The following is a 19,828-nucleotide window of genomic DNA, read 5'->3' on the forward strand; positions in this document are numbered from 1 at the left end:
GTCACCAGGAACATGAAAGCACAAACCCACCACCACTTCCCCCCGAGAAGAGATTAAAAAGTGCAAATTGCTGCATGAAGTCTTTGTGCCTGGAATTAGAGAAACGTTAGTGTCTCATGGGACATGATGGGACATATGGAGGGCTATTAACTAACACACACACACACACACACACACGAGGCTTTAATGGCTTCATTAAAAACAACAAAAAAAAAGGGCAGAGGCTCGTTGCTTATAATCATTTTTATGAAATAGGAATTTTTATATACAATTCAATTCTGCAAGTGGAAACTGAGCCATGAGCATCAGTGATACTGCACAGGAATTACAGACAGCACACACACAGAGAGAGAGAGAAAGAAACAAATACAAACAGACAGCTACATAGAGACAGAGAGACTGACTGACGTCCTTCCCCAATGGAAAGCACTCTCCTCCACTCAAAAGTAAATACACTGTCAAGTTGTGTAATCACTTTCTAAAGAGAGTATTTCAATGCAAGTATAAATCACAAGGGAATTAATTTTGAGACGACAGAAAGATACAATCTGATTCATCCAGATCAATTAATATGCGAATGCATCTCTGATTAACACAGCTACAGAGACAACGAAACGACATGGCATGAGTTATGAACTCTAAAGGAGGAATGTGTGGTGCACCTGACATTCTGCACCTGAAGCAGAAATGGCTCAGTTCCAAATGATTCAGTCTGTTTCAATGAATCACTCAGGTGAACAAATCGGTCTTCTTCCTTCCTTTGGTTCAGCCGATAAAGACCGGCCTCATGATCACTAAATCACTCCATTATTTCAGATTTTGATCTGTGTCCATCAGAACTGATCATCATTAAAAATGCCACCTTTTCATGTCACAAAATAGTGGACACTCAACAATAAATCAATAAGTTATGAAAAAAGCATCAAGATCTTGATTTCTGTTCATATTTATTAAGACTAGGATTAAAATATTAAATCAGTAGTGGCTAAATGAGAAATACCAGACCATATTAGAACGTTCATTTAAAAAAAAACCAGACACCTTCAATTCCATCTCGCACAATAAGTGCAGGAGGTCAGCGTGTTGTCAGTCAGGCTGGTCATGGGGGATGCAGAAGAGCTCATGAGGGTCTCAGGAGGGTTTCAATCAGTCTTGGTGCTTTTCTGCCTCCAGGGGTAAATGAGCTCTCCTACAAAAAGCTTCTTGCACAAAGCGAGCCACGAGTCTCTGGATGAGCAGCTGGACCTCTCGGTGCGGTAACACTGCAGCACCGAACTGCACTGCAGAGGGTTAATCTGTGCACGCGCACACACACACGCACGCACACACACACACACACACACACTACTGATCAATACATACAGTGCCTTGAAAAAGTATTCATACCCCTTGAACTTTTTCACATTCTTCCACCTTACAACCACGAACTTACAAGTTTTTTATTGAGATTTTATGTGATAGACCAACACAGAGTAGCACATAATTGTGAAGTGAAACGAAAATGATAAATGGTCTTCAAAATTTTAAACAAATAAAAATCTGAAAAATGTGGTGTGCATTAGTATTCAGCCCCCCTGCGTCAATACTTTGTAGAGCCACCTTTTGCTGCAATTACAGCTGCAAGTCTTTTGTGGTATGTCTCTACCAGCTTTGCACATCTAGACACTGAAATTTTTGCCCATTCTTCTTTGCAAAATAGCTCAAGCTCAGCCAGATTGGATGGAGAGCGTCTGTGAACAGCAATTTTCAAGTCTTGCCACAGATGCTCAATGGGATTTAGGTCTGGACTTTGACTGGGCCATTCTAACACATGAATATTCTTTGATCTAAACCATTCCATTGTAGCTCGGGCTGTATGTTTAGGGTCATTGTCTTGCTGGAAGGTGAATCTCCTTCCCAGTCTCAAGTCTTTTGCAGCCTCCAACAGGTTTTCTTCCAGGATTGCCCTGTTTTTAATTCCATCCATCTTCCCATCAACTCTGACCAGCTTCCCTGTCCCTGCTGAAGAAAAGCATCCCCATAGCATGATGCTGCCACCACCATGTTTCACAGTGGGGATGGTGTGTGCAGGGTGATGAGCAGTGTTAGTTTTCCACCACACATAGCGCTTTGCATTTAGGCCAAAAAGTTCAACTTTGGTCTCATCTGACCAAAGCACCTTCTTCCACATGTTTGCTGTGTCCCCTACATGGCTTCTGGCAAACTGCAAACGGGACTTCTTATGCCTGTCTTTCAACAATGGCTTTCTTCTTTTCACTCTTCCAAAAAGGCCAGATTTGTGGAGTGTACGACTTATAGTTGTCCTGTGCACAGATTCTCCCACCTGAGCTGTGGATTTCTGCAGCTCCTCCAGAGTGATCATGGGCCTCTTGGCTGCTTCTCTGACCAGTGCTCTCCTTGCTCGCTCTGTCAGTTTAGGTGGACGGCCATGTCTTGGTAGGTTTGCAGTTGTGCCATTCTTTTTCCATTTTTGAATGATGGATTGAACAGTGCTTCTTGAGATGTTCAGAGCTTGGGATTTTTTTTATAACCTAACCCTGCTTTAAACTTCTCCAGAACTTTATCCCTGACCTGTCTGGTGAGTTCTTTGGTCTTCATGATGCTGTTTGTTCTTCAGTGTTCTCTAACAAACCACTGAGGCCTTCACAGAACAAGTGTATTTATGCTGAGAGTAAATTACACACAGTAGGACTCTATTAACTAATTAGACGACTTCTGAAGGCAATTGATTGCACTGGATTGTATTTAGAGGTATCAGAGTACAGGGGGCTGAATACTAATGCACACCACATTTTTCAGATTTTTATTTGTTTAAAATTTTGAAGACCATTTATCATTTTTGTTTCACTTCACAATTATGTGCTACTCTGTGTTGGTCTATCACATAAAATCTCAATAAAAAACTTTTAAGTTCGTGGTTGTAAGGTGGAAAAATGTGAAAAAGTTCAAGGGGTATGAATACTTTTGCAAGGCACTGTAGATACACAGATAAACTGTAAGATGAACGGACAAACAGACATAGAAGACACACTGGTAAAGATAAAAATGAGAGTGTACAATGAAGAGCAGTGTGTATGCCATCATGGTGTTACCTCCATCAGCAGGTGAAGTGGAGCCCCGGGTTCTTCATGCAACACGCAGAATTTCACTCCCTCTGAAACACACACACACATCAGTTAGTTCATCTGCAGTGTCCACAGGTTCAAACACACCAGATACTTTTCAAAAGTGCATCAGATGCATTTGAATAGCAAATCTCAGTTAAAGCATTTAGTATTCAAATGAACCAGACGGCACATTAAAAGTTAATACGTGTAATAAACATTAACGAGTGCATAACGAATAGTAACAAGTTTACTATGAATATCAAATATACACTACTGTTCAAAAGTTTGGGGTTACCCAGACAATTTTGTGTTTTCCATGAAAAGTCACACTTTTATTTCCCACCATAAGTTGTAAAATGAATAGAAAATATAGTCGAGACATTTTTCTGGCCATTTTGAGCATTTAATCGACCCCACAAATGTGATGCTCCAGAAACTCAATCTGCTCAAAGGAAGGTCAGTTTTATAGCTTCTCTAAAGAGCTCAACTGTTTTCAGCTGTGCTAACATGATTGTACAAGGGTTTTCTAATCATCCATTAGCCTTCTGAGGCAATGAGCAAACACATTGTACCATTAGAACACTGGAGTGAGAGTTGCTGGAAATGGGCCTCTATACACCTATGGAGATATTGCACCAAAAACCAGACATTTGCAGCTAGAATAGTCATTTACCACATTAGCAATGTATAGAGTGGATTTCTGATTAGTTTAAAGTGATCTTCATTGAAAAGAACAGTGCTTTTCTTTCAATTTCAAAGCGACCCCAAACTTTTGAACGGTAGTGTATATTGAATATTAATGAGTATAGAATGAATATTCACAAGTGGATAATGAATACCAAGTGTTTAACGAATAGTGTGTGTTTAATTAATATTGAGTGAATGATGTCATGTCCCAGACAGAGTGAAAATTCAGTCCAGCGGGCAAGTAAATAGAACAAAACCGAAAAACTTTTTGTGGGCTTTATTATATGACAACATTCATCTCAAAACTCCAGTGCCAAAGCAATAATATAATAAAATAAAATAAAATAAAATAAACCAAAGAAGTAACCACTGTTGATTCTACTTTTGGCTAGAACACTGTTTCATCTCGCTAGCTGGTATAGCTTAACTGCTAGCCAGCTTTAATTGGATCTGTACTGTATGTTAAAAGTGTGATTGATCAAGTGCACACTAAAGGCCAATTTATGCTGACAACCCAGTCCTTGCAGATGGCGTCTGTGAAGCCCCCCCCCTCGCAGACGCTCTGCGCACACCTCCCAAAAATTGTGACCACTGCAGACAGCCTCGCAGACAGCGTCGCAGACAAGAGGGCTCTGATTGGTCCACTCTACATCTGCTGTACACGCACTTCCGCTTCCCTACTTTCCCGGTTTGGTTTGTTTTCACGACCGCCATTTTTAAAAACACGAGCGAAGATGGAGCGGCACGAAGAGCGGTTGATCGAGGAAGTGAGGAAGTACGTACATCTATACGACTCCAGTTCTAGTCATTATAAGTAACCGGAGGATAAACACTCCACTAACCACACCCACCAACTACTCCTAGCGATTTCGCGACTTCGCGCCCCCTTGCGTTGTGGCGGTGAATAACATCGCGCACGCCTATTACTCCCCGCTCAATGATAAATTACAACTGTCTGCGAAAAGCTATCTGTGAAAGCCTTGTCGCAAGAGCATGCAGAGGCCTTAATGAGTAAATTTCATGGTATTGTGGGAAATAAGGGTTACATGGAAAAAAAAAAATTGAAGTGATGCTAAATTGTGTGATGATGCGTAGGTGTGTAAATGTTTGCGAGACCCACCAGCCAGTCTGTACGGCCTGCAGATGCGCAGCCCCATGGCGAACAGAGGGAAGGAGTTGATCAAGTTGACACTCAGGTGGCTCAAACCCTGGAACATCACCACCACCAACCGCAGCTAGAGACACATCAAAACAACACCAGCACTCAGAAGACAACTGACTCCAACAACCACACGAGGGCTTCATGAATAAAACATAGATTTCCTCCTGGATCAATCTGTTTCACTCACCAGAGTAAAGACCAGATAATACAGCGCGGTCGTGGGCAGCAAAAACAACAGGATGGTGAAGAGCAGAGTCCCGAGAAACAACTGCACCATTTAAAAAAAAAAAAAAAAGAGAATGAAAGACAAACAATATGTAAACCAGAACACAGACATGCAGAAATAACCTTCTGTGGTGTTCTGCTGGAGGAAAATAGTCAACAAAGGGTGAAGCAGAGTTACTCTGATCACCATGAAGCTGATAACTATTTTCTATAACATCACATCCCAAAGCATTTTATTCCTCTTTGATTGCAATTTTTGATTTGGACTGGGTGAATGTTACCTGGTCCAGGTCGTAGGAGCACGAGTCCACACGCTGTCTCAGGACATTCCACTTTTTTCCACGGAAAAGCCTCCAGAGGGACGACAGGCCGTAGAGCTTCAGATAGTAGAGTCTGTGGAGAGAAAGACAGCTCACAGCATGTGTCTCTCTGCACTATCTGTAAACTGATTCATCCTGAGGCTCTGCATTACAAGTGAAACTTGTGATAACTATTTTCGTAAAACTGTCATAAAAGCGTTTTATTATTAACATTCCAAGACGGGTTAATGCTTTAAAAGGTTAAAAACAGGAAATTCGTGTCATCACAGCTCCGACTGCTGTCTGATATCCACTCAGAAGGCATAAGCAGGTCACACTTAGCATTATAATTAAACAGATCATACCGTAGGGTGATTTTTATTGAGAATTTTTTCCCTCACTCACCCCTTTTTTTTTTTTTTTTTTAAACACACACATCCACCAGGTTATTGTTCAAAGAGTATTTTGGTTTCACAGTATTCCTTATGTTTAATATCTCATCTCATTATCTTTAGCCGCTTTATCCTGTTCTACAGGGTCGCAGGCGAGCTGGATCCTATCCCAGCTGACTACGGGCGAAAGGCGGGGTTCACCCTGGACAAGTCGCCAGGTCATCACAGGGCTGACACATAGACACAGACAACCATTCACACTCACATTCACACCTACGCTCAATTTAGAGTCACCAGTTAACCTAACCTGCATGTCTTTGGACTGTGGGGGAAACCGGAGCACCCGGAGGAAACCCACGCGGACACGGGGAGAACATGCAAACTCCGCACAGAAAAGCCCTCGCCGGCCACGGGGCTCGAACCCAGGACCTTCTTGCTGTGAGGCGACAGTGCTAACCACTACACCACCGTGCCGCCTATGTTTAATATTTTAGATAATTTTCAAAAGGAGCTGTGTGTCCAAAATTAAAGAATGCAGATGCTGCCCTCTGCTGGTGGAATATCAGAATAACTTCCAAACCTTCAACAGTTTTCACATGTTGGCTACAAGACAGAGTGAGATGTTATTCTCAGGGTTCTGCAATAAAATGTCAGATAACCGTCCTCAACATTTACAGGCATGATAAACACCATGAACACCAGCTATAGTGTTCTTCGTACCCGTCACACGTCTGGAGAAGAATCGAGAATCAGATTCTGATCTGTCAGACTTGTTTTATCAGTCGGTCTTTGATATGCAGTGTTAAAAAAACGAGAAAACAACTGATATACAACCTATGAATTGTGATCTCAAAGAGTGAGCATTTTGATTCATTCAATTTCCTCAATCCAAATGTGAATACCAAACCAGAGAGAGGAGAATGTTTACTGAGTAGCCATCTTGGTTATACTTCCAAACACTTACAGTCGAAGGAAAATGTTTGTACACCCTTTGGAATTTTTTACATTTCTGCCTAAATTGGTCATAAAACATCGCCTGAACTCTCCAGCAATCTTAAGAATGAACAAACAGTGTCTGCTTGAACTAAAACCACTCAAACAATTACATGTTATCATATTTTTATTGGCCATAAGATGGAAATATTGACAGGATAGGGAGGCATAAGTAAGTACACCCTTAGCTAAGGCTCATCCAAGAGCTAATTAGACTAATTAGATGATTAAATAATTTGACCTCAGGTGTGAGCCAACCTGATGTCCAATCACTGAGGTGTGTCGTAAGCTACCCACCCCACTGGAAAACCAGTTAAAAGGTGTGTTTTGATGAGAGGCATGTTCTGTGCATCATGCCTCGCTCAAAGGAGCTGTCTGAAGACTTAAGACACAAAATAATTGATTTGTATAAAGCTAAAAAGGGTTACAAAACCATCTCTAAGACCCTTGGTGCTCATGTGTCTACAATTAGAAAAATTGTGTATAAATGGAGACAATTCGGAACGTTTGTTACTCTGCCAAGGAGTGGCCGCCCTGTGAAGATCACTCCAAAGGCACTGCGAGTCATTATTAGACGAATCAGGAAGTATCTGTCGTATGATAATAGGAAGTCAATTGTACAGGCCATCATAATGTCTCGATTGGACTATTGTAACAGTCTACTGTATGGTACGCCTGCTGTTCATCTTGGTAAGTTGCAGCGCCTGCAGAATGCAGCAGCTCGGCTGGTATGTTCTGTATCCAGGTTTGATCATATTACTCCATCACTGATGAACCTGCATTGGCTTCCGGTTAGATACAGAATTGAATTTAAGATAGCAATGCTTGTTCACAAATGTATTTATGGCGTTGCACCACAATATCTGTCGAGTTTGATAAAAACTAAAGAGAGTTTGTGGTATCAGTTAAGAGGTAACCAGGGTACACTCCTAATAGACAATACACATAGAACCAAAAAGACACTAGGGGACCGGGCGTTTGAAAATGCCGCGCCTAAAGTTTGGAATAGGCTCCCGCTAGATATAAGACAATGTAAATCATTGAATACTTTTAAAGTTTTACTCAAGACTTATTTTTTTAAATTAGCTTTTTATAATTAGTTTTTTTTTTTTTAAATTGTAATTATCTTAATTAGTTTGAGTTATTCATTATTTTTAAATTGTATTGTATATGTGTATATATTCTGTAATGCGCAATCGATCATATCTATAGCATGTTAGATTGCGCACAATAAGTAATAAATTATTATTATTATCATCATCAATGAGGTAAAAAAGAATCCAAGAGTGTCCGCTGAAGACTTGAGGAAATCACTGAAACATGCAGACATCTCTGTGGACACATCGACTATAAGAAAGACACTGAACAAGAATGGGATTCATGGGAGAAGGCCACGGAGGAAGCCATTGCTGTCCAGAAAGAACATTTCTGCTCGTTTGGAGTTCGCGAAAAAGCATTTGGATGCTTCTCAGCGCCACTGGAAAAACATATTGTGGTCTGATGAAACCAAAGTTGAATTGTTTGGGGGGACACACCACATCATGTGTGGAGGAAAGTCGGTACAGTACACCATCAGCAAAACCTCATCCCCACCGTCAAGTATGGCGGCGGTAGCATCATGGTGTGGGGGTGCTTTGCTGCCTCTGGGCCTGGACAACTGGCTATAATTAATCAATGGGAAAATGAATTCTCAAGTATATCAAGATATTTTGCAGAAAAACCTGAGGCAATCTGTCAAAAAGTTGAAACTCAAGAGAGGATGGGTCCTGCAACAGGACAATGACCCTAAACACAGAAGCAGGTCGACATGAGAGTGGTTTCAGAAGAACAAAATTCACGTTCTGGAATGGCCCAGTCAAAGCCCCGACCTCAATCCAGTCGAGATGTTGTGGCATGACCTCAAGAAAGCCATCCATTCCAGGCATCTTGCTGAATTGCAACAGTTTTGCAAAGAGGAATGGTGCAAGATTTCTCCTGATCGTTGTGGCTGTCTAGTCTGCAACTACAGGAAACGTCTGGTTGAAGTTATTGCAGCCAGAGGAGGGTCAACCAGCTACTAAATCAAAGGGTGTACTTACTTATGCCTCCCTATCCTGTGAATAATTCCATCTTACGGTCAATAAAAATATGATAAAACGCAAATGTTTGGGTGGTTTTAGTTCAAGCAGACACTGTTTGTTCATTCTTAAGATTGCTGGAGAGTTCAGGCGATGTTTTATGACCAATTTAGGCAGAAATGTAAAAAATTCCAAAGGGTGTACAAACATTTTCCTCCGACTGTATTTCTAACAATAAAATTTCAGGAGTTTGTCTTATTGAAACAAGAACACATTTATTAACACTAACCTGATGTTCTTTAAAAAAAAAAAAAGTCTCGAATTTGCCATGAATATGTTCCTTAAAAAAAAAAAAGAACGAAAAAAAAATCCCAGCAGATTTTCAGGTGACTATGCATGTTTATATCTCCTTACCAAAGACAAAGGTTTGAGGATACCAACAGTCCTTACTGCGGCTGCTATGCTAATGCTCATCATTAGACCTGAGGTTCATCAGTCTTAGGTGCACAATATAACAGGGAGCTAGTTCGGCTTTGCCCTACAGATTTACGCAGAACTGATGTAGCTCCCCTCTTCTGGAATTAGTGTTAATTAATCCACAGTAAACGATATCTATGAAGTTTATACCTTGCAGTCAACAGTTACTTTTATCTGCTGCTTTTTGCACAGGTCTGTGCAAGGTTTTTTTTTTTTTCAGCTTCAAGGTGGGACTTCCTGTACCTTCTCCATCAATATTATTTCAGTTAAGACGATAGATTATGCAGATGTCATCATGTCGTGCCTTACCTGGCTCCATACACATAAAAGCAGTAGATGTGGAAGGTCAGAAGTGCCACAATGTCCGAAAGCACAGAAAGGGCAAAGGTCAAGCCCAGGCAGGCGGAAAGTCCAACGTACCACAGGATCCTTTCGATAAAAGGAGACATGAGACGGATGTAACCTGAGGACACAAAAATACACACGTGATCGTTGACTGAACAGGATGTCGGACTTTAGTTTAAAATTATGACGAAATGAAATATATTTAAGACATCTGAACAGAATCTGTTTACTTTACTCCGAAGCACAAGAGAAGCTAAGTCTCTGCTCTCAGTGAAACAACAGCCATCACTCACTGATCCACAGATGGATATGGTAGAGGAAGAATCTCCCCAGAACCTCATCGAGGGCGCGATTCATTTTCAGACCAGCAGGGGCACCCATGAGCCACTCCAGAAGCTCCTGCAGCTCCTTTGCGACGTGCTAGAAAACAAGCAGAGCAGCTTTCTGTTGCTACTACACGCAGTGTACAGCTTCGTATCTCAAACATACTGTTTCTACTGTAAACCGCCGTGTTTATATCATCCCCAGAGTTCTTTTAGACCGACAGGCGATCCCAAATCTGCTCATGTACATTCTGATCTTAATAACGTCCGGCAAATGAAGAAAAATGAACAATGTACAGCTCGTTTAAAACTTGGATATGCTGTAATAGCTCAAACTGCTGGTAGCCAGTGTGGAGGACATGAATGGACATGGAAATTGTGTGTAAAATGGACACATGGGATAAAGTTCCTGATGTGAATAAGGCCTCCTTTCCTGTGAGTGACAGGTATACAGGCCACGCCTCCTTCACTATGACTGACAGGTGATATGATACAAAATAACACAATTCATAAAATCGTTTCTCAATCATAAAGGCAGGTTTTCTGACTGATATTTAAACCCCGCCCACCCGATTCCGATGCTGATTCAAGACAGCCGTTAAACACTACAATCAGGTGTACAGGTGTGTCAACAAGCTGTCGACTATTTTTGCGTGCTGTGTTGAGAGTGTAAACAGTGCTCACATCAGCGGCCGGCATTAAGGTGTTCGCGAGCTGGCTGATACGGTTCTCTCTGTAGAGCCACGAGATCAGCAGCAGTCCCAGAGCGATATCCACAAAGAAGGACACAAACATGTTCGCCTTCCTAAAGAGAGGAAAACACACAACATGCACACACAAACACACCAGAGTCAGTTTATACTGTGTATAAAATACATTTTAAAAAGAATAATGAAAATGAAATGAAAATAAAGGGCTTGAATCTTGCACCTCATGAAGTCCATGTGAGTTGTGGCTTTCCTGGTCGAGAAAACGGTTTGAAAATGATCCATCCTGTATCCTGCCTGAACGCAGGTGGACAACTTGCTCGAAATGAAGCGCACCGGCCAAATATTCAGCACCCTGAAGAAAAAAAAAAGATGTTCTCACTTGTCACACACATCGCAAAACAACTTTCTGCGTCGCATGGGTATCAGATCATATGGTTAAAGGTGCAATCTGTCCTTTTTCAAAGATCTGAATTCATCATATATTTACAAAAACACACACAAAAAAAAAAACAGACAAATTTGGCATGCAAAATATCTGCCTAGTCTTCTGATTTCAGGACTTTTTTTCTTCTTTTTAAAAACTTTGTTCATTATTCTGGGCCAGAAATAACGTTGTGAGTTCAGAAACAGCTGAAGTATTCAACTGATGCAAGTGCAATTCAACTCACAGCCAGCAGAGGGCACTAAAACAACAAAATGACTCCTTTAAAACAGCACATCTCATCTCATTATCTGTAGCCGCTTTACCCTGTTCTACAGGGTCGCAGGCAAGCTGGATCCTATCCCAGCTGAGTACGGGCGAAAGGCGGGGTTCACCCTGGACAAGTCGCCAGGTCATCACAGGGCTGACACATAGACACAGACAACCATTCACATTCACACCTACAGTCAATTTAGAGTCACCAGTTAACCTAACCTGCATGTCTTTGGACTGTGGGGGAAACCGGAGCACCCGGAGGAAACCCACGCGGACACGGGGAGAACATGCAAACTCCGCACAGAAAGGCCCTCGCCGGCCCCGGGGCTCGAACCCAGGACCTTCTTGCTGTGAGGCAACAGCGCTAACCACTACACCACCGTGCCGCCCTGGATGTTTCATATTAAACTTTTTTTCTTTGTTCCACTCTGTCAAATTAAAAGGTGTAGAGTTTGTAATTTTTGACAGTATTTCTAGACCAGGAATAATCAAATCACTTCAATGATACAGAAAATCCCTGAGTGACAAAATTTCCGTGCAAAGGATCTGCAGAGTTTCTCATTTCAGAACTTAAAAAGATTCTGGTCCAGAAATGAGCTCCGCCCTCGGCTGGACCAAAAAGAAAGCAGGAGTTGAGGCCAGTTGGACATGAAAACAAACAAACAAAAAACAGAGGCTTGTCAATGGTTTTATTGCAATTTGTCTCACAGACACTCGAGTGCTCTAAAAATGACAAACTACCGCTTTAAAGCTTAATTTTCAAAAACAGGTGATTGATATTGAACTTGCTCCTTCTTCCAACTTTAACATGAAGAAATATTGTGCTCCATGTCATGTATTGTTAAGATGGTATTTATTGTACTCTGAGATAACTGCATTGATAACACCTACACTTGTCTGAACCGAGTCTCAGCTCACCTGAGGCTGCACAGCCATCTCCACCAACACGCCAGCAAGCTGAAGAGCATGCAGACGGGGACGGAGGCCTGCTTGACCAATTCCATGATGATGCTCGCCTCCCTGCCGTCCGACTGCCAGTGGGTCAGCTTCAGCGGCCCGTCGTCGTATTTGTCGAGGAGGAACAACGGTTCACTCCGGGAAACCGTGTGGAAAACCGCACGCAGCTCTGAAGACTCGACCTTAGCACCGTTTTCATGGACAGGATGAAGCTGTGAGAGCATCACCTTCCTCTGATCATAATGAACGAAGATGATTTTGTCTTCCTCGTTGCTTGCTGGTGCGTGTCCATTTTTGTGTACCACTTCACAAGCAAAGCCTCTCTTGCCGGGTTCGCGGCTCAGCTGCAGCCAGCGTGAGTGAGGGAAGATGGTACTGAGGTCTTTCAAGAAGCCATCCATTTCCTTCTGCCCATCCTTGGACAAGCTCCACGACCCCAGAACGGTCAGATCCACCTGAATCTGACTGCATAGCTCACTTAGGTACTTCTTCACCTGGCCAGGTATGAAGGGGTAGTGAATGACAGCGAGCACCACAGCCGAGTCGTGGCCCGGGATCCATCGACCCACGAGCAGACCGCTGTCGGCCATGTTACAGCATCGTGGGAAGAAAATCTTCAGTACCATGACGACGCTTTAAAAAAAAATAAAAAATTTCAAAAAGTGACCAAAACCTGTCGATGAGGGGAAAAAAAGGGTGTTTCAGTTGAATAACACTTTTTTTTTTAATTGACTGACTTAATGATAACATTTCTAAAAGTATTCATCCGAAGGGATTAGTTTCCCAGATATGTCTGAGATGAGATTTCAGGACAATGAAGTCAAATATTTAACATTAAACTCACATTTTTCACCCTCACATCTAGGCATTGAATAATAACCTAGCAGTTTTATGCATTAACAAAAATATTAATTATTATAACTATGAAGTGAGATGTTAATACCGTGATATCGAAAAAACCGCGATATATTTGTCCACAACTTTATCACATATTCACACCATTAATGAAAGACAGATGACTGACCTGCAATCAACAACCAAAACAATTTATTCGGGCTTTGTTTTTCTTGATAAAAAGCATAAAGTCTGCTGACCTAAATGTCCTCGTTTTATCCTTCACATATTCGATCCTGCAGCCGTTTCTATAGAAACCACAAGCCTGCGGGGAAACCGTCTGAGAGTTTGTCCTCGCTGGGGCGCTAAATACCGACCGCTAGCTCCACACGGAATTCGCAGTCACTTTCAAACTTTAACATTTCACACATTTAAGTGCAAATACATCGCAATAAAGATGTGAGAAGGTTATACACATTCAAATTAAGATCGCAAATGTATCTGACATGTTGGCTAACTCGTTAGCCTCGCTAACTTTCTCACTGAAAGACATGAACTTTAACTGCTCGCTAACAGACAGGAGCTGAGGGGCCGCTCAGAAAAGCTAGCGAGGCTGCATCCCAAATGCCTCCCGATCCAACATCGAGTCCACTAGAGCAAGCCGTTCTAAAACGTACTACTTGTACCCTATATAGTACACCTACTTAGGGGGGATGGAGACATTTTGTAACACAGCCAATACAGCCGGCAGCCATTTTGTTAAAGGGTGCCTCTTAAAAGATCCGCCGGATGAAACAAAGGATTTCAAACTTCAGTTCCGGCGAGAGGTTGAACTGCAGTACAATGTGAGATAAATGTGTACAAATATGCAAATAAGTCATAGAAATGTAAGCAAACACACCAAGTTTTAAATATATACCCACTCAGCTTTTAATGGAAGTGTATTCATCTAATTTTAGACAAATTTCAGATAGCCTGGACATAATATTTTAGTTTTAAATTAATAAGTAAATCCATCATTTTTTTTAAAGATAAAATATACAGCCTCATCATGACTTAAATGTATCACCATTATACTTGCACTAAAATATTCCACTCTCTGCATTATTATTATTATTATTATTATTATTATTATTATTAAGTGTAATAAACAATCAGACAGTGCAATTTTTTCAGTATTTTTGAAGGAGTTACTTACTTGGATATCCAGTTGAGACCCCAGTCGTCACTCTGGTCAAAGAAAGCTCAATGATACTGCAAGAAAAAACGCGCTCTTTTTGAAAAACCAGCCTACTTTCAGTGATAACAACCTGCAGGAGATAAGAGTGAAGAGTTTGGGAGGGAGCTAAAGATACATGGAGACTATAATGTACAGTTTTGTCGTGGGAGTGAACAGATCTCTTCTTGTGGAGGTTCAAAGATACCAACAACTACAATAAAAAGATATTTATTTACTTCTTTAAAACTTAAATATTGTGATACACTATGATTTTTTTTTGTGGCCACTAAATGAATATATGAATTACACTCTGCATATATTAATACATCAGTGAAAGAAGAAAATTTATACAGTCTGTTTTTTTTTTTAAAGAATGTATCGAAAAGTGTTTTGTGTAACTGAGCAAATATCAGGTTCCTAAAGTTTTATTACAATCCATTGGAAATTAAGATAAGCATTGGTGTTCCTTTATTAATAAATTCAAATAGTTTAGCAAAAGAATACAGGATTTTTGAAGAAGAAGAAAAATCATCAATAATCATGACACTGATGATGACAATCCAAATAGACGTTAGGTTCAGCAGGTAGGGTTAAAGGTAGGATCAGGAATATGTTTTCAACACTGTTTGTCTGGCAGTAATGTTAGTTTTTTTCATGTAGATTGGATGTCTTGTTTTTATTCTTATTGTACTTTATAATTTGGATTGTTGTGTTGCAGGATGCACAAACATTTCATTTAATTTAACACACTGGAAATATCTAATTCTTCTTCTTCGTGCCTTTTATGCCTCAATGGCATGTAGGGCAGCAACAAAAGTTTTCCACCTCTGTCTGTCCTGGGCAAGTTGTTGGATGGTGCCCCATGTGTGGTTCCGGCTCTGCACTTTGTTGCTGTTTCTGTAACCGAGCTTTTTTGCAGGACAAGGCAGTTCACCCTGAGCCCAAACCCCTAACCTGGAGGGCCTGGTGCTGCCTTTTGTCTGAAATATCTCATGGTTGGTCTATAAATCAAATTAAACAGTGGAAAGTTTTTCATTTTCCACCAAGAGTTGATGCAAACCTTTGCACTTGGCTGTCCAGCATTTTAGGGGAAAGACCGCCATGTGTCCAGCAGGTGGCGTTGTGCCAAAGGATTTGGTGGCTCCATTTTCACTCACATTGAAAAGTCAGTTGGGTTCATTTCCACATGGTCAGGATGATAATCTTTGAACTAATTAGGAATGAATTAAAATGGCAGATATAAAATATAGCAGATATTCCAACTCACGCAACGATTTCAGGCTTTTACAAAATTCCTGGGTGGCACGGTGGTGTAGTGGTTAGTGCTGTCGCCTCACAGCAAGAAGGTCCGGGTTCGAGCCCCGTGGCCGGCGAGGGCCTTTCTGTGTGGAGTTTGTATGTTCTCCCCGTGTCCGCGTGGGTTTCCTCCGGGTGCTCCGGTTTCCCCCACAGTCCAAAGACATGCAGGTTAGGTTAACTGGTGACTCTAAATTGAGCGTAGGTGTGAATGTGAGTGTGAATGGTTGTCTGTGTCTATGTGTCAGCCCTGTGATGACCTGGCGACTTGTCCAGGGTGAACCCCGCCTTTCGCCCGTAGTCAGCTGGGATAGGATCCAGCTCGCCTGCGACCCTGTAGAACAGGATAAAGCGGCTACAGATAATGAGAGATGAGAACTATGAAGAAATCATTGATGAATGATGAACCATTGATGATGATTTCTTGCACAATAGACCACATCATCCTGCCCTCTGTGTGAATGTATCCGTTTAGTTCCTGAAACACCTGGCTTCTCTGACAAATGATCATTTCGAACAGGAAAACATGATGACTGGTATAGACAAGAAAGCAGCAAGATAATGAGGGAGTGATTTACAGTAAGGGGTGGAATGTTCCTCTTAATAATCATGATCATAACAACAACAATGCCAGAAAAGGCTTCTTTAGAGGAACACACTGATAAGAACCATTTTTGTTTGCAGAAGTATGCTGAAGAGAAAATTCATTCAAGATAACAACAACAAAAACAAAATAGATGAATATTTGTGTCGTTAAGGTTCTTTACGAGATCGTAGAAATAATTCCAGCAATCAGGTTCAGTCAATTATAAACACCACGTGCTGTTGAATTCTAAATTCTGACTGGTCAGAAGCTGTTGATTCATTCTCCATTTCAGCAGCTCTGACAGTAGTGCAGCTACAAATCACAGGTTTATAATATTAATGTGATCGTTCCTATAGCAACAGCTCATTGACAGCAGACGCGCCACATATACGGATTGGAGGATGTCTTCTGTCCAGAGACATTCATTTAAAAACATTCATGGAAGGAGTCTCCAGTGTCACAGGTTTCGTTCTCCGACATCTTCAGAACAGAAAAAAAGACAAGTCGTTTTGTTTTCTTCAAGAAAGAGGAAAATCGAGAGATTGGTGAAGGAATGACTGTTTATAGCTGCTATAATGGAAGTGTTTCATTCAGTGTAACTGCTATAAACATAAGTATGATGTGTCAGTCAAAGACAAAATTGTGGTGAAAGAGGAATAAAACATTGAGATATTTCAGATTTCAGTGATATATTTAACCAGAACTGAATTCTAAAGAAACAGATTCTCAGGAAAAAATAAAAATAAAAAAAAACCCAGAAAAAGCATAATCATCACAGCTTCCTGTCTTCTCATGTTTATATGACGCTTCAGAGAACTTCAGAGGTCACTGTATGTCATGTCATGATTAAGTGAGGTGTTTGCTCTGTGACTAGCAGAACTGATCATGCGGTTTAGAGTCATTTCCTGTACTTCCTGTAACCGTCCCTTTAACAGGACTGCTTCATGTATAAATTCCTGGAAATATTTTATTTATTTATTTTTGGCACACCTGAATTTCTCTGAACTCTTCTTCCTGGAGCACTCTGAAAAGCAGAGTGAAAAAAAAACCTCTATGTGTTATACCTCCTAAAAGGTTCAACAGATAACTCTACAACAGTGTTTCCTCATCACAGAGAGAACCCTGAAATGTGATTCCAAAGAACTCTCGAGGAACTAGTTTTTCTAAGAACACATCTTCACATCAAGCTTTCACATTAAACTCCTCTCTCAGTCTCCGCTCTTCTCCTCTTAGAACCATTATACAGTATTTCAGACGCTCAAGCCCTTCAGCTGTCCACCTTTAAAGAACCTGGCAATAAAGCTCTTTTGATATTCAAGAGGATTCCAATAATCCGTAAGTCTCAAATCAACCCTTCAAGAAACCTGAAAGAAAAAAAAGTCCCTCTGGAATAATTGTAGACAGTTAAATGTTCAATCCAACCACAAAGTGTTTTCCTGTCAGAAAGGGTTCCAAATATCCACAAAGAGAGACAGAGAGAGAGAGAGAGAGAGAGAGAGAGAGAGAGAGAGAGAGCATGTACGGTAAGAGAAACCTTTAAAGACCCTTTGGTTGGAGGAACCCTTCAAGCTTTGATGTGCAACAAAATGTTTCTGACTAGAATGACTTCCAAGTGGAATCCTTTTTGGAAGTCCAATAAGACCTGAAAAAAAAAAAAGAAACATTAAAGGGTTCTTAAGGGCTGTTACTCTGGAGGAACCATTAAAGGTTCGATATAAAACCCGGAAACAAAGTCATAAAGGATTCTACAATGAAGAACTCTTAAAAGTTCTCCCTGAAGAAGCATCTTTCTAAGAGGTTCATTGATTGTTGCTTTGTGGAACTCTTCAAGATTCCATGTAAAACCCTGCAATAAAGTATTTTCCTGTCAGAAAGAGTTCCAAGAAGAAGTTTTTAGGAAGCACTTTATGAACCCTTAATGTACCCTTGAAGAACTGTTTTTTCCCCTTTTAAATTCGAAAACAGAAGGACTGTTTGGTTGCTCCTTGAAGGGAACTATTTAAAGCTTCCATTTGAAACCCTCTAACATGGAGTAGAACCTTTTTCGGGAAGCGAAGCGCCCTTGTTAGACCCACAAGGAACCACTGAACTAAGAATGTACAGTTTTAAAAAATTCGTAAAAATAAAAGAGTTCTATGGTTTGAAGAAACCTTAAAGTATACTCCAGGGGGTGCTATAGTTTTTACAATAGTGATACAAACAAATGAGAATTTACGATCATTTGGCAAAAAGGTTTCCGTCAGTGTTGCCAGATTGGGCGGTTTTAAGTGCAATTTGGCGGATTTGAACATGTTTTGGGCTGGAAAACGTCAGCAGTATCTGGCAACACTGGTTTCCGTGTCTGGCAGATACAGGCGCCCCCTTGTGGTGTGGTGTGGAAAGACTAGAAACTGCAATTTGGGTAATTGAATTAGATGCCCCCTGCGATGACCTGGCAACTTGTCCAGGGTGTACCCCGCCTCTCGCCCATAGTCAGCTGGGATAGGCTCCAGCTTGCCTGCGACCCTGAAGGACAGGATAAGCGGCTACAGATAATGGATGGATGGATGGATGGATGGATGGAATTAGATGCCGAACACCAGAAGATCATGACAAAGTGGCGATCGTGAAGCGTTCATGCCTCTCTGGGGTGGAAAAAAAGCAAAGGAGGAGAAATGAATGCTAATTAATTGGATTTAATCAATTTGGTACTTTCTTATTTCTGCTTATTGGAACTGAAATGGAAAAATTAGTGGCTAACTAGCAAATGAGCTCGTATCTTGGCTAAGACATGTTAAGTTGATCGCTTGATGCTACTCGCTGTGACAAAAGTAACCCGATGTCTTGAAGATGGTTGCTGTTTTTCACCATCTTTTCAGAAATATAGCAACTCATCTGATTACAACCAATGAAGAAATGATCGTGTACCTATTCAATTTTATTGTTAGTATATAAATAATTTATTGTTTAAATTATATATTATTTGTTCAATTGTTTTGAGATTTAATTCTTTGTGTATATCGCTCATGTTCAGTCATTTTTCCCTCATCCAAGAAAATAAAGTATTAATTCTGTTCTTTCTTGCACAGAAAATAAACTGACTGGTGTCACTGAGTGCTCGGAACTGGCCCTGAATGAAAGTGACGTTGTGTTGTTGTTAATAAACTGTGAAACAGATGTCCACTTTTCTACCTAGAACCCAAAGGGGGGCACAAACAGTTTAGGACACGTTTCAGAATAAACAATATTAACTTGCTGTATACAGGTTGTTTTTTAAGCTGAACTAACATGCCCCCCCCCCCCCCCCCCCAATAATTGTAAAGCGACCTTGGGTTTTGAGAAAGGTAAATTTAACTTATTATTATTATTGGTGTTCCTTCTCGATTAAAAGTCCGGAAGATAAAGAAATAACAATAAATTGTATTGCTGAACAGTCAGGCCAAGAGGTGAACAATCTTGTTCATACTGAACAATTGACGATGA

At 40.9% G+C, this 19,828-nt stretch overlaps 1 protein-coding gene across 4 annotated transcripts; it reads right to left on the reverse strand.

Annotated features, from left to right (window-relative positions):
• Positions 1-225: 225 nt before the first annotated feature.
• Positions 226-13,864, reverse strand: pigq (phosphatidylinositol glycan anchor biosynthesis, class Q). Of its 4 annotated transcripts, none has more exons than XM_060902471.1 (11): positions 13,526-13,864; positions 12,393-13,064; positions 10,998-11,129; positions 10,752-10,872; positions 10,038-10,164; positions 9,709-9,862; positions 5,463-5,574; positions 5,144-5,224; positions 4,915-5,029; positions 3,093-3,154; positions 226-1,295 (listed from the first exon to the last, which is right to left on the reverse strand). In XM_060902471.1, exons 2-11 carry the CDS (start codon positions 13,055-13,057, stop codon positions 1,143-1,145), a joined length of 1,722 nt encoding a protein of 573 aa, XP_060758454.1. In that variant the 5' UTR covers positions 13,058-13,064; positions 13,526-13,864; the 3' UTR covers positions 226-1,142. The 4 variants fall into 4 exon arrangements, with proteins under 4 accessions (XP_060758454.1, XP_060758452.1, XP_060758453.1 ...); XM_060902469.1 differs by having other exon boundaries at positions 12,393-13,104; XM_060902470.1 differs by having other exon boundaries at positions 13,456-13,864.
• Positions 13,865-19,828: the final 5,964 nt, after the last annotated feature.

Source organism: Neoarius graeffei, chromosome 20, assembly GCF_027579695.1.
Source record: "Neoarius graeffei isolate fNeoGra1 chromosome 20, fNeoGra1.pri, whole genome shotgun sequence".
Taxonomy (NCBI): Eukaryota; Metazoa; Chordata; class Actinopteri; order Siluriformes; family Ariidae; genus Neoarius; species Neoarius graeffei.

Excerpts from the sequence above, each read along its gene's own strand:
- pigq (XM_060902471.1), bottom strand. The coding sequence starts at position 13,057 with ATGGTACTGAAGATTTTCTTCCCACGATGCTGTAACATGGCCGACAGC. Across the intron at positions 5,225-5,462 it reads GCTCCTACGACCTGGACCAG|TTGTTTCTCGGGACTCTGCT; the intron begins GTAACATTCACC and ends TAAATGGTGCAG. Across the intron at positions 5,030-5,143 it reads ATTATCTGGTCTTTACTCTG|CTGCGGTTGGTGGTGGTGAT; the intron begins GTGAGTGAAACA and ends ATGTGTCTCTAG.